The 14,676-nt window shown below is 42.7% G+C and overlaps 1 protein-coding gene across 4 annotated transcripts in view; it reads right to left on the reverse strand.

The window, feature by feature from the left end:
* Window positions 1–13,765, reverse strand: part of ntm (neurotrimin) — a 158,781-nt gene extending 145,016 nt beyond the window's left edge. For all 4 annotated transcript variants that reach the window (XM_085363359.1, XM_085363362.1, XM_085363361.1 and 1 more), the window contains exon 1: window positions 13,532–13,765. In XM_085363359.1, coding sequence (XP_085219485.1) covers window positions 13,532–13,704 — 173 coding nt within the window. In that variant the 5' untranslated portion in view covers window positions 13,705–13,765. The remainder of the gene's footprint in view (window positions 1–13,531) is intronic.
* Window positions 13,766–14,676: the final 911 nt, after the last annotated feature.

The following is a 14,676-nucleotide window of genomic DNA, read 5'->3' on the forward strand; positions in this document are numbered from 1 at the left end:
AGTCATAGAAGGTCTTCAGGAGTGGGCCCTCCACCCCAAACGACCTGAGTCTCCGCAGCAGGTACAGCCTGCTCTGCCCTTTCCTGTAGAGGGCATCTGAGTTATGAGTCCAGTCCAGTCTATTGTTCAGATGAACACCAAGGTACCTGTAGCTGTCCACAGCCTCAATGTCCATACCCTGGATGTTCAGTGGTTGCAGTGGAGAATGCTTGTGCCTGCGGAAGTCTACCACCAGCTCCTTGGTTTTACTGGCATTGATCTGGAGGTAGTTCAGCTGGCACCAGTCCACAAAGTCTTGAGTCAGTCCTCTGTACTCCTTGTCGTCCCCATCAGTGATGAGGCCGACTATTGCAGAGTCATCAGAGAACTTCTGCAGGAAGCACTGGGTGGAATTGTGGGAGAAGTCTGCAGTGTAGATGGTGAAGAGGAACGGAGCCAGAACCGTTCCCTGTGGGGCCCCCGTACTGCAGACGACCCTGTCCGACACACAGCCCTGAGTCCTCACATACTGTGGTCGGTCGGTGAGGTAGTCCAGGATCCAGGTAGTGAGGTGATGGTCCACTCCAGAGTTCACCAGCTTGTCCTTCAGAACCGAGGGAAGAATGGTGTTGAAGGCACTGGAGAAATCAAAGAACATGATTCTCACAGTGCTCCCAGCGGTCTCCAGGTGAGAGAGGGAACGATGCAGGAGGTGAATGACGGCATCATCCGCTCCAATGCCAGGCTGGTAGGCAAACTGAAGTGGGTCCAGTGATGAGCTTGTTAGGCGCCGAGGCTGAGCCAGGACCAACCGCTCCAGGGTCTTCATCAGGTGGGATGTCAGAGCCACCGGCCTGTAGCTGTTGAGGTCCTTGGGGCGTGAAGTCTTTGGCACTGGTACAACACAGGAGGTTTTCCAGAGCTGTGGGACTCTTCCCAACCTCAGGCTCAGGTTGAAGAGGTGCTCCATCACCCCACACAGTTGGTCCGCGCAGGACCTGACGACCCTCGAGCTGATGCCATCTGGGCCCGCTGCCTTCTTGCCATTAATCCTCCTCAGTTCCCTCCTAACCTGGGTGGTTGAGAGAGACAGGCTGGAGCCTTGTGTTGAGTGTGTATTGGATGCTGTTGTTGGGGGTGGGGAGGAGTGAGCAGGGTGAATAGAGGAGGTGTGAAGTGTCTGAGGTGTCAGAGGTGGAACAGCAGCAGTGGGGGTGGGTGAGTCTGCAGCCGATGTTGTAGACTGTCTCATGGTTGAATCAAATCTGTTGAAGAAATGCTCCATGCATGGTAAGGAGCTTTCTTGTCTTTATGTCAGTGGCTTCCTTTGGCCAGCCTATTACCCCAGCAGGGTACCTGATCACGGGCAGGGCGTACGTGTTGATGGCCCGGATCTTGTTCTTACCATTCAGCTGACTCCTCAGGACTTGCCTGACCCTCTGCAGGTACTTGGTGGTTGCAGCCTTTCTAGCGGCCTCTTCATGGTTCCCATTTGCCTGCGGGATCCCCAGGTACTTGTAACTGTCCTCTATGTCTGCAATATTGCCTTCTGGTAGTTCAATCCCCTCAGTTCTGACTACCTTCCCTCTCTTTGATACCATCCGACTACACTTCTCCAGTCCGAACGACATTCCAATGTCATTGCTGTATAGCCTGGTAGTGTGGATCAGTGAATCGATGTCTCGTTCACTCTTGGCATACAGCTTGATGTCATCCATGTACAGGAGGTGGCTGACAACTGCTCCGTTCCGTAGTCGGTATCCGTAGCCAGTCTTGTTAATGATCTCACTGAGGGGGTTCAGGCCTATGCAGAACAGCAGTGGGGACAGAGCATCTCCTTGGTAGATCCCGCACTTGATGGTGACTTGTGCTATGGGCTTGGAGTTGGCCTCTAGTGTTGTACGCCACATCCCCATTGAGTTCCTATATATATATATATATATATATATATATATATATATATATATATATATATATATATATATATATATATATATATATATATATATATATATATATATATATATATATATATACACACACACATACACACATTATATATACACACACACACACACACACACATTTTTTATATATAGACACTATGAGATTGTTTGTTGTAATACAAAGAACAAAAACAAAGCTGCTGCTGTTGTTGTTGGAACCATAAATCCTGCTCTCTACCAGAAAATCCTGAATTATGAAGAATGTCCATAACCCTTATGTCTTGGTTCATAACCCTTGGGACAATGATCAGCAGGACAATGATCCAAAACACACCAGCATGTCCACTGAATGGCTAACAAAATAAACAAATAAAGTTCATATTTAATCCAATAGAGATGATTTGGCATGTTCATGCTCAAAAACCCTCCAGTATGGCTGTATTTACGTTTATGGTTTATGGATGATAAACCGTCAACATCGCCTGGTAAAAGTCGAAGCAGTCGCCGCTGACCAACATTGATGGAGATCGTTAGCTGCCTGATGCGCCCCTCAGCATAGGAGGAACTAAGTGCTAAGTACATGTCAGCATCATATTTCCTCATGCTGTGTGTTCGCTCGTCTTGTGTGTTTCATAGTTTCATCTATGCCTGAGTATTTTCTCTTTCTGTGTTCTTCTGTATTAGCAATAAAGGTCTAGTCCTGCATTTACTACTACTACAAAGCACTATGACAAAGCCAGCCAATGAAATGTGTTTTTCCACTTTATCTAAGCATTGAGTCAGGGTGAACTAACTAACATTGTGAAGCATTTGCATATGCCTAAACTCTAAGTAAGTTACAACATACACCTCACAACAATAGTCAGTACAGACAACAGGACACAAACATGTGACTCATACACAAAGACAGACATTAAAAATACTTACACGGACCAAAACAGCAGTTCTCTCGCTTCTTTAAAATAGATTTCAACTGTCCCATCATGTAATTATGAAATTACACAGTGCCTAGCATGTACGCACGTGAAATCAAATACAGTGCACTAACAACAAAATAAATAGCAGCCGTGTAAATTTAAAAATTTACACTCTCCCCAATGTGCCCTATACCCATCCTCCCTACTTTGATCTAGGATCTACTTGTCAGGATTTGTGTCGTGGATGAGAGAAGGAGGACCCAAACGCTGGACTTACAGGTAGGTAGGTGAAGGTTGGTGTTTATTGTCGATGGAGTGAACAAACAGAACAGAGGTAGGAAATGGCTGGCTGGCTGGCTGGCTGGCTGGACGACTGACTGAATGACTGAAGGACTGACTGAAAGACTGAATGGCTGGCTGACTGAACGCAGGCGGAAACGACAACATAACATCACATGTACTTCAATGACACGACAACGATCGGATGGAACTGAGGACTTAAATACACGCTGGGTGATGAAGGATTAGAAACCGGTGAGTACACAGCTGAACTTAGTCTGACTAATGTTACATGGAAATAACTGGAACACAATACGCAGGCGGTATGCTGACGCAGAAAACATAGATGTGAAAATAAAACTGAACATGACAAAACGGAAAACACTGGGTCAACGACCCAGGAACCCTGACAGTACCCCCCCCCCCTTCAAAGGCTGGCACCCGACGGCCGAAAGAGAAAAAGACCAGAACAGGGTGGGCGGAGGGGGCCCAGGACAGAGGGACGGAGTCCGAAACAAAAACAGTTCAGGGGCGGCGGCCACTGAGCAGTTCCGGTGGGCGGCCGCGAGGAAGGGTGCGGCGGCCGAGATGAGACGGGTCCGGTGGGCGGGTCCGGTGGGCGGCCACGCCGGCGATGACGTCCAGAACATAGCTTGGGCGACGGCGTGGCGGCCGCAGGACCAGGCGAAGCAGAAGCTGAAGTTGGACCAGGCGAAGCAGAAGCTGCACCAGGCGAAGCAGAGGCTGAGTCTGAGTCTGGACCAGGCGACAGCACGGGAGCCGGGGGTGACGGAGCCACAGCTATAGGGCCAGCGGGTGCGGAAGCCCCTGGCTGGAGACAGGCAGGGCCAGCGGGCGCGGAAGCCCCTGGCTGAAGAGCAGGAGAGCTCACAGCTGGCTGTGGGTGCTGTGGCTGCAGGTCCGGGAACTGAACAGGATGGTGGACGGGCGACTGGGAGACAGGAGGCGACTGGACTGACTGGACTACAGACTGGAGAGGGGCAGACTGGACTGACTGGACGGGGCGGACTGGACTGACTGGACAGGGGACTGGAGGACAGAAGACTGAACTACAGGAGACTGGAGGACAGGAGGAGACTGAACTACAGGGGACTGGAGTGAAGGCTGAACAGCAGGTGAGTGAACTGACTGGAGTGGAAGCTGAACAGCAGATGAGGGAACTGGCTGGAGTGGAGATGCTAAGGGATGAACAGATGTAGGCGAGGCTGATGACGGAGCTGAGGTTGGTGTGGCTAATGGCTGAGCTACAGACTGAGCTAGTGACGGAGATAAAACTACAGCTTGGGCTAGTAAGGCTGGTGCCTGGGCAGGGGACAGGTCAGCTAATCTAACTAGGGATAGTGCGAGGGCGTGAAAGGCTGGGTCAGGAGGTGGATGAAGTGGTGAAGTAGCGGGTGAACCGGTTAGCTCTTCCAAGCCTCTAAGGGGGTCAGGCTGGGTTCTGGCTGCCCTCAGCCTGGGCGCTGGGACAGGCACGAGAGGTGGCTGTACACAAGTCACCCCCACCCGAGAAACAGAAGCGGGTGTGGAGGTAGACTGGAGCTGCCCTCCTCCTGGGAGCTGGCACTGGTGTGGGTGTAGACTGGGCCCTAGCCATCTGAGGAGGTGAAATGGCTGAAGGGGAAGGCCGAATCTGGGCCGCCGTGCTGGTGGGAAATGGCTGAGTAATGGGTGTGGAAATAGTGACTGGGTGTGTGATATTGGCAGGTTTATCGGGGATTGTTCTGGTTTTTCTGCCACCACTATTTACAGTCTTTGGAGGAGCAGAGCAGAGGGAAACTCCCCATGAATCAGAGATGAGTCTATTAGTTATTTCAGGTGAAGAATCAAATGAGGAGGGTGGAAAACAGTCACTGGAACTCACCACCGGGAGTTGCTGAAAATAGTCCATGTTATGGCAGCGTGTGCGCCGCTTTTTCCCGGGAAGAGGAAGCGGGCGGGGTACACAGCCGAGCCTCTGGCGCGGGAGCCTCTGTTGAGCCGAGGTGGGAGGCGGAGCCGCTGTGCCATGGTTGAAGGTCCAGTGAATGAGGCAGGTGGCGTGTGAGCGAGGAGCGGACCCGCGAGAGAGGGAGCCGCCGAAGCGCGGCGCGAAACGCCCACTCTCCGCGGCAGATGCTCCGGTGCATGGGAGGAAGCAGGTGGGTGAACGCGGCGTCTCCAAGGCCCGCCCAGAGCCAAGCGAGTACCCTCGAAGACGTGCTCTCGCTCCGCGAAGAGCCGCTGTCTCTCCTTAAGCTTTTCCGCCCACAAGGAGAGCGCTGCCTCCTGCCGCTCAAAAAGGTCCGAGTCCGCTGGGTCCACAACGCGGGGTCGTGTCATTCTGTCAGGAGTAGTGTCGTGGATGAGAGAAGGAGGACCCAAACGCTGGACTCACAGGTAGGTAGGTGAAGGTTGGTGTTTATTGTCGATGGAGTGAACAAACAGAACAGAGGTAGGAAATGGCTGGCTGGACGACTGACTGAATGACTGAAGGACTGACTGAAAGACTGAATGGCTGGCTGACTGAACGCAGGCGGAAACGACAACATAACATCACATGTACTTCAATGACACGACAACGATCGGATGGAACTGAGGACTTAAATACACGCTGGGTGATGAAGGATTAGAAACCGGTGAGTACACAGCTGAACTTAGTCTGACTAATGATACATGGAAATAACTGGAACACAATACGCAGGCGGTATGCTGGCACAGAAAACATAGATGTGAAAATAAACTGAACATGACAAAACGGAAAACACTGGGTCAACGACCCAGGAACCCTGACACGACTGACATTGATTTTGAGGGAGGTATTTTAATGTATGGTCTCAAGAACTTTGCCTCTTGTTTTAGTTAAATTGTTTATTTAAATTTATTTGGGCCATGTCTAAAATTTTGCAACTGAAAAGTGTCCCACTTAATTACCATGATGTCCTTCTACTGCTGTGGCATAAATTACTGGTGTAAATTAAATTTTCAGAAGAGCAAAGCAATTGAATAACATGACTAAACTTACTTGCTTTGTTTAATCATTTTGCATGGTTTTAACAAGTAAATGACACTCCTGTACAAGTAAAGAGTTTTTATTTTTGTCATTTTTGCCCCAATGAGTCCTTTCAGAATGCATTAACTTTCTTAACTTTAACGAAGGCCATATAAACCGTATCCAATAACAATATCAAGTCCTACTCTCGCCCTCAAATAAAAGTAATTTATTTGGCTGAGAACAGTGGTTCTCAAACACCTTGCTGGTGGAGTACAATATAAGTGAAGAAATATGGAATAATAAAGTAAACAGTAAATAGTAATACATTAATCCTTAAAATAAGTTTCCAGCATGATATCACACCAGTTTGTGAAATAGTCAAAAAAACACATCTATTTTTTCGCGTGGTCATGGACACAAATTGTTAATAGATGAAAAAAGTAATTATCCATCAAACCTAAAAACTAGTTGTTCAACCCTTGGCAGCAGGATGTACAGGCAAACTGGCAATGAGTTTTTCACGTTGCTGTGGAGGAATTTTGGCCCTCTCTTTTTTTTCAGAATTGTTTTAATTCAGTCATACTGGATGGATTTTGAGCCTGAACACCCTGTCAAGTAGGGCTGCTCGATTATGGCAAAAATGATAATCACGATTATTTTCACTGAAATTGAGATCTCGATTATTTGACGATATTTATTTAACCCTTTAAGACCTACCATAGAACCAAGTCCGCCAGAGCTTATATTATTTTTTTACATGTTGTAGTGCCATTTGTGGGAGCATTTCAAGTTGCTATACAACTGTTATAGCCCATATTTTAATAATATGTATGCATTAAGTCCATAGTAACTACATTAATTGCAAAAAAGTGCAATAAACTACAAGAAAATTGAAAATCGTTTTTGTTTTTGTTTTTTAACATATATTTTTACTTGGAGAAATTTAAGAGGTTTATCCCTCAAAACTTTAAATACAAAAAAGTTGCAAAAAATAGTTTACAACAACAGGAAATTAATTTTGAGTGTCTTCATAGTTTTATTTTGGAGATACAGCAATTTTTATATACTGCAGGAAAAACAAAAACAATCCTATGATGCAAATTTGCAAAGAAAACAGCAGGTGCATCAAAATAAACTATTTCCAGCAGTGCAATTCGAGTTCTAAGCATCCCAGAAACTATTCAGAAAAGTCAAACATGACCAGTATAGGCTTTTAAGGCCTACAAGTAAAAAAAAACTACATTTTCCGCGAAAATGACATCACTTCCGGTTTCGGGCAGGAAATGGCGGACATGTGATAGTTAGCGGTGACGTCTGTTTCAATGTGCGAAGTGTTACGAACAGCTGATCGGATCGGCAAAGCGTGTTTCTGGAATATTATGTTTTTGTTCCTGCAAGCGCTTTTTATGCAATTTATGTGGAAGGAAACCGTGACCGAGGACAAGCTGATGGCATAAGATGTAAGTTTCATATGCAAAACAAATTATTGCGCTAGCTTACACGGTTCAGGTTCTACAGGGATTTAAAAATAGTTACACAAAACGGAGCGCTGCTCTGACCGGCTTTAAAGGGTTAACAATAACAATGTATTGAATAATGACTTTAAAAAATAATATAAAATAGTGTGCAACACCACTGAAGTTTTTTTTTAACCTCTCTTTTCAACCAACGGCAGTCACTCTCCTCTCCAAATAACTTCTGCTTAGCTTTCCGAGCTTCCCTCGGGTCCTCTTAATCAGCCGTCTCAACCTTTTTTGCGCCACGGACCGGTTTATGCCCGACAATATTTTCACGGACCGGCCTTTAAGGTGTCGCGGATAAATGAGGGAGGGGCTAATAATCAGCTCAGTCATTTTTAATGATCGTTGAAAGCCCAGATCGTAATCGTGATTAAAATTCGATTAATTGAGCAGCCCTACTGTCAAGGTCATTCTCTATTGGATTAAATACAAACTAGCAGCAAAAAATTTCTGGCACAACTTCACCTGCTTCCAAAGTGCAAGGAGAGGATGAAAGAATTAACAAAGCAGGAACTCCAGCAACACTTGAGGGAAGATGAACAACTTTAATAATTGACCAACGCGTTTCGGCTTGTGGCCTTCATCAGGATGACCCTGATGAAGGCCACAAGCTGAAACGCGTTGGTCAATTATTAAAGTTATTCATCTTAAATACAAACTAGGCCACAACAAAACATTTTGGGGGTTTTTAGCCATTTAGAGGTGGACTTGTTGGTGTGTTTTGGATCATTGTCCTACTGTGTCCCAAGGGTTATGTAGCAGGACATAAGGGTATGCTCCATAGTCAGGATATTCTGGAGCAGAATTTATGGTTCCAACAGCAACAACGACAAGTTGTTCGAGTTTCTGAAGGAGCAAAGGAGGCCCCAACACAAACTACATGTTTGACTGTTGATATAATGTTCTATTTATTAAATGCTGAGTTAGTTTTATACCAGTTATACGAGATGCAAACCTTGCAAAATCTTAAATTTTTATCTTGTTTTATGGGGCAACCGTGGCTCAGGGGGTTGGGAAGCTCATCTGTAACCGGAAGGTTGCCCGTTCGATCCCCCTGCTCTCTCTGTCCTGGTCGTTGTGTCCTTGGGCAAGACACTTTACCCTACCGCCTACTGGTGTTGGCCAGAGGGGCCGACGGTTCGATATGGCAGCCTCACTTCTGTCAGTCTGTCCCAGGGCAGCTGTGGCTACAACTGTAGCTTGCCTCCACCAGTGTGTGTGAATGTGAGAGTAAATGAATAGTGGAATTGTAAAGCACTTTGGGTGCCTAGAAAAGCGCTATATAAATGCAATCCATTATTATTATTATTATTATTATTATTATTATTATTTTGTCAGTCCACTGAATATTTTCCCAAAGGTCTAGGGGATCATTATAATGTTTTTTGGCAAATGTGACACAAGCCTTTGGGTCAGCAGTGGCTTTCACCATAGGTAAAAGCCACAGCAAGGTAAAAAGCAAAATCAACTTATCTGTGCATTTTCATGTTTCGGTTTATTGTAATGCTTGAGCACTTTAGATGTTCAGATCCACATCCATAATGGAGTATTATTAATAGTGCTGATGAAGTGATTTTTTTTTAATTTAAACTATTTTCAATCAAGTTAATAGAGATAAATGAATCATCATATTTTTGTATTCCTATTGTTTTCGGTTATGTGCCTATGCTGATAGTTGCTATGCAGCAACTCTCTATACTCTCGCCACAGGAGGCCTTAGCAGGGATAAACTAGCGAGTCCGTTCACATCAAGATAAACTGATAATTAGTCTTATGGTAGTGCTTTCGACTACTGATTAGTAATAATGAGGTAATAGTTGGGTAATAAAGTGGGAACAAAAAGGTAATAATATGGAAATTTGCACATTATTACCACCTAATAACCAAGTAATATCCAAGTAACATAATTGTAGCAACAATGGTTACAGGTGAGTAATATTATACTGAAATTCATTTACTGAATAACAAAGGGACAAAACATGGAGTAATAAAGTGGAAACAAAGCTATAACGATGAAGCAACACCAATTAGAGAAAGTAGTGTAATACCTTGGTAACAATATAAAACAACCTGCTAGCAATGCAAAGGATGTGTCTGTGCATTTGAATTATCATCTGTTAGAAAGGCTTTAAATGGTAATAACCTTTAATAATAATAAGACTGTTTTGACTGATGTTTTACAATAATAGGAAAGTATTACCATATTATAATGCTTCAATTCTAATTCTTTTTAAAAATTAATAAGGGCACCTTAAGAATTGCAATAATTACCTCGGAATATCTGTGGTACTTTCTGTGTAATACAAAGGAATCTGGGTTGCAAAATGCAAAACTGCCTGTTTCAACTTAATACCATGTTAATCACTACATAGTGCAGCCCAGATTCCTTTTATTACACATAAACTACAACAGGTATTCCTAGGTGATTATCACATTTGACGTTTCCTTTAATAAGTTATTAATGTGGTACTAATGAAAAACAGGCAGTTTTGCATTTTGCGGTCCTAATTCCTACTTATATAACCAAACAAACACCAAAGATATTTCCAGCTAACATGTCTTGACATTTCCTTCAATAGGTTAATTTTTTTTACCAACTAGAAATAGGCAGTTTTGCATTTTGCAACCCTAATTCCTGCTTATTACACAGAAACCACACGTACCATCAATGTTTCCATTTAATAAGTCAGAACGATAAACACAACATTTACATTATTGCTTTTAAGCAAAGTAGGATGCTGGAGAACCAGGATTAACTGAGGCATTATAATATTATTATATTATATTTCTTATTATTCCTATTATTCTAAAACATCAGTCAGTACAACCTTATTCTTATGAGGTTATTACCATTTAAAGCCATTCTAATAATGGATTAAAATTCAAATGCACATACATAACCTTCATAGTGCTAGCAGGTTATCAAATTCTTATTATGCTACTATTACTAATTGGTTTACTCTTTTGTTTACTCTTACTCAGTTGTCAAAAAAAGGGCAATGTGTAGCTTGTTAGCACTGCACACAGCAGGAGTGGTAAGTCTGAGAAGTGCAAACAGATTCAAGTTTTCCAAGTACTATAAAGGTAATACAAAATAACTCACCTAGCTATTGTAAGGGCCCTGCCTGCATCAGGTAACCTAATTACCTGATTACTAATACTATGATGGCCTTTTATCCTGCTCAGGTTCCAGTGTGACTCAAGCATGTTGCTAAATGTTCATTCTCTGTCCTCTTTTTTTATATTCTTTTGTTGCTGTACTGTAAACTGACTGCCTCTAAAATTCTTCGAATTGTGTCACAGTTTTGTGTTTTCAGTGTTGTACAACTAAAAGTAAAGGTCATTGTAGATCAATTTAATCAATTTAATGTAGAAGGTTAAGTTGTTTTATGTTGGAAATGTTTAAGGTCGTAAGACCATGGATTTTAACTTACATACTGTTTTTGTGTACACATCCACAGTTCTTATTGCCATTAAACCTAAAACAGAAGCTGTTCTGGATGGAACAAAAAGAAAGACTCTGGACTCAGCTGGCAGGCTGCCTGATCACACAAACAATCCTCTGTCCTGTTTATAAAAATTGCCCTCATGTCAAGAATCCCCGGAATGTAAATAATGAAGGAAAACATGCAAACAAATCATCACATCTAAAACCCACTGCATATCATCAGTAAAATATCTTAACAATTAATGATATTAATGTGAGGGTTTACTTGATGCAGGCATTCCTGCTTATTTTAAAACTACAGTTGATATAGTGTAGATCCCTCCCGTCCATAAATATAAAAGATCCTGATTTCATGAGCAAATCAGGAGTTGCAGAAAAATATATTTGTTCAGAAGCATCGACTCTATAAAGCTGGGCAGTCTTATACATTGTGCATAGAGCTCCATAAATGCATGTGCTTTAGATTCAGATGTCTTTTCAACTGATGTGACTTCATGAGCAAGCACTCACTAACAAGATCAAAGCACAGCACAGCCACAGAATGTATGAATCAGACCAAAACAATCATTACTGCTCAGCCTGAAGGACTGATACGCATCATAGTAGGTTTAGACTTGCCAATCCCACTGACCTTCTTTCAGGGTTAGCGATGGGTTGACATTCCATGACAGTTTCAATATGGATAGGAGCAAGAATGCTATGTATTTTTGTGTTGTTGTTGCCCTACAAGCTCTGCTGTTTAGACTGATCTAGAGCAACTTTGACTCTGTTACATACTGTTGGGACTTGACATTGTTCCTAAACAATATTAGGACATGATAGATTGCTATCGGTGGTGCTGAAATAGTGGTAGGTCAGTCAGTACAGTGCTTGATTGGGACTGTAAAGTATTTCAGCAAGAGTCTAGTACTGTGGCTAAAAATTGTGCAAAATATTCAGAAAAATCTGATTTACTATTATACAATAACACACAGGTAAAACTGAAATAAATTTTAACTGTTCTTTTGCAACAGTTGCCATTTTACCATTTTAAGGATTTGCTTTACAAATCCTAAAAGGAGAAAATTTGTTCCAAGTCTGTGAAACAACTTTACTCTTGTTTGCTTATTTTGTTTTTCTATTAATTCCATAAATGCAAAATGAGCACGTTGATGCCAGTGTGATTAAGTTTGTCTTGCTGTATTGTTGTTTAGTCAGCACTTTATCCCAGCCTTACTCCCTATTGTGTCAGCTTACACCTAATGAAGGAACAGCCAAGTTATGTTCATTATTTACCATACTGATGACCTTTTAGAAGAGGCCTCTGTGATGTCCAAACAATGGATTATGAAGAGGATTTTGTAGAAAAAGCAAGCAGTATATTTGTCAGCCAGTCTGCATTGGGATGTTGAAGATAATATCAGTGAATGGGTTTGTCTGACATGCTGATATTTTTCACGCAAAAATAGGCAAGAAACAATATGCTTGGGATAATTTAGAAATTGTCTCATGATCTGTTAATTACACATATGTCATATGGTAATCCTTTTATTTTCGCAGCATAGTGACGTATGACTGTGAGTGGTTAAAGACCTGTGGCCATTAGTTTGGCAGACTTAGCAAATGGATGAAGTGAGTTGAAGAAAGAATTCCACCAGCTAAATCACTTAAATATAAAATTATAGTTGGTTTGGATATTACCAGTGAGCTTTTTCACCTTTGTTTGGCTATTAAGATTTCATTGATACTTATGCAGCTGTCAGTTTTCCATATGGAAAGTCACTATCAGCAGAAGCCTTCTTGATGAATGTGGGTTGTTGTTTTTCAGCCTGGTTCTATTTGCCCCTTCTTAACTTTGAGCAGCCCTGCTTTAAACAGTAGTAACACTATTCCTATAACAGTGATAAAATTAATTGCTTTGGTCATTGTCCTTATTGGTTCTGTTGCTCTCAACATTGCATTACGTAAAAGTAACACAAATCCCCGTGTCCAACTAAGGTTTGGGGACCGCTGAAGAAACAAAACGTGTGTAAATCTTACGGACTTGTCACTCAGTTCTTTTTTTTTTTCTGTAACCACAACTATATTTCTATTCATCTACAGCCATCAGCAAACACTTTACAACAGTTTTTGCTCGTGTCCTCCTTCCAGAAACACGCTTTCCCCATCACCTTTAGTTCTGCATCGTCACACAACAATCAAAACAATCAGTGTCTCTAGTTAACAGCTGCAGAAGATTAGCAGTGTCGTTTTTGAATGGAGTGTTTTCCACAGACTAATCCGCTCAACCCCCCGCCCGTTTTTAACGTCGGTTGCATGATAAAACAGACAGCACGTCAGTCCTTCTGCTACTCGATCCCATTCCACATATTTCATTTAGGGCAGCCTACAGGCAGTGCATAACTTTGGCGGTGGAATTCATAAACAGCAGTAGCAGAAGCGAGACACTTGTGTGAGGGGAGACTCACCTGAGAAAGACCGTCTCTCCTTGTCGGACTGTGATATTGTCCATCACTTTGTTGTAGGACTGAGAATCCCCTTGGCTGCGGACCTGCAACCCTGCAGGTACAAGAAACAAAATCCTCAGGGAGAGAAAAATTGTGCATTTGGAAAAAGCGACAAAATATCCCCGGATAGACATCGTCTTTAGCCTTCGAAGGCGCACAAACAAAAATCATACAGCGAGACAATGAGGCGGTCCTCCGCCGTGAACGGAGATTATTGTACTCCCAGTTCATTAGTCTTAATCCAAATCTTCTCGCCAGGTATTTGTGGTGTGAAGAGCAAGGAAGACAGAGGACGCTGTCTGGCTGCACTATGGATTATCACTGCCCTTTGTTTTAAACGGGGGGTGGGGATTATTCTCATTATCCCTCTGTTTGATTGTTTGTTTGTTTTTTCTTTGGGTTTTGTTTGTCTTTTTTAAAACATAAGAAATAAGACGTAAAGATCCCTTCAGGAAAGTATTGAACGCTTCATCCTCGGTAGAGAGAATCGAAAAAGTACACAATTAAGAAAAGAGGACTTGGAATCGTATTTAAAGGGAGGAAGATGCTAAGTTTGCGAACTGCATGGGTAGCAAGTGATTTGACGATCTGTAATAAGTGCGCTTTCTGTGTCATTGTGTAGTGTCTGCAGATAGTGTTCAATGAAAAGGGAAAAAAAACACGGCTGTGCTCATCATTATGGAAAAGTTCCTTCCTGTTAAAGTATTTTATGATGATCGTTTTTATACTTTATACCACTGCATAGAAAAATCTGAATCAGAATCAAGAAAAAAGAACTTCAGTATACACATTTTTGAAGCATATACAGTGCAAAAGATTTGAGCCACCCTTCATTTCTTAATATTTTGATGGGAAATTAGAACACAAGTGTAGCATTTTTTTTCTAATCAGAGTATTACTCTTAGATCTTGAATATTTCCTTTTGAAACGAAGTGCCAGAGTACCAGTAAACTCTTTTAAAAAGCAGCCACCTGTGCCTCCTCTCTCCTCCAAATGCATTTTAGGAATTGTGACATCCTGTACAATGTCAAACTGACATATTGTCTGAGTCTCAAACTAGAGAAGAGAGCAGGCACAAAATTGAGAAATGAGAAAATACCACTACA

Source organism: Diplotaxodon limnothrissa, linkage group LG10, assembly GCF_057381915.1.
Source record: "Diplotaxodon limnothrissa isolate DT_005_m linkage group LG10, D_limnothrissa_male_GT1.1, whole genome shotgun sequence".
In the NCBI taxonomy this organism is placed as follows: Eukaryota; Metazoa; Chordata; class Actinopteri; order Cichliformes; family Cichlidae; genus Diplotaxodon; species Diplotaxodon limnothrissa.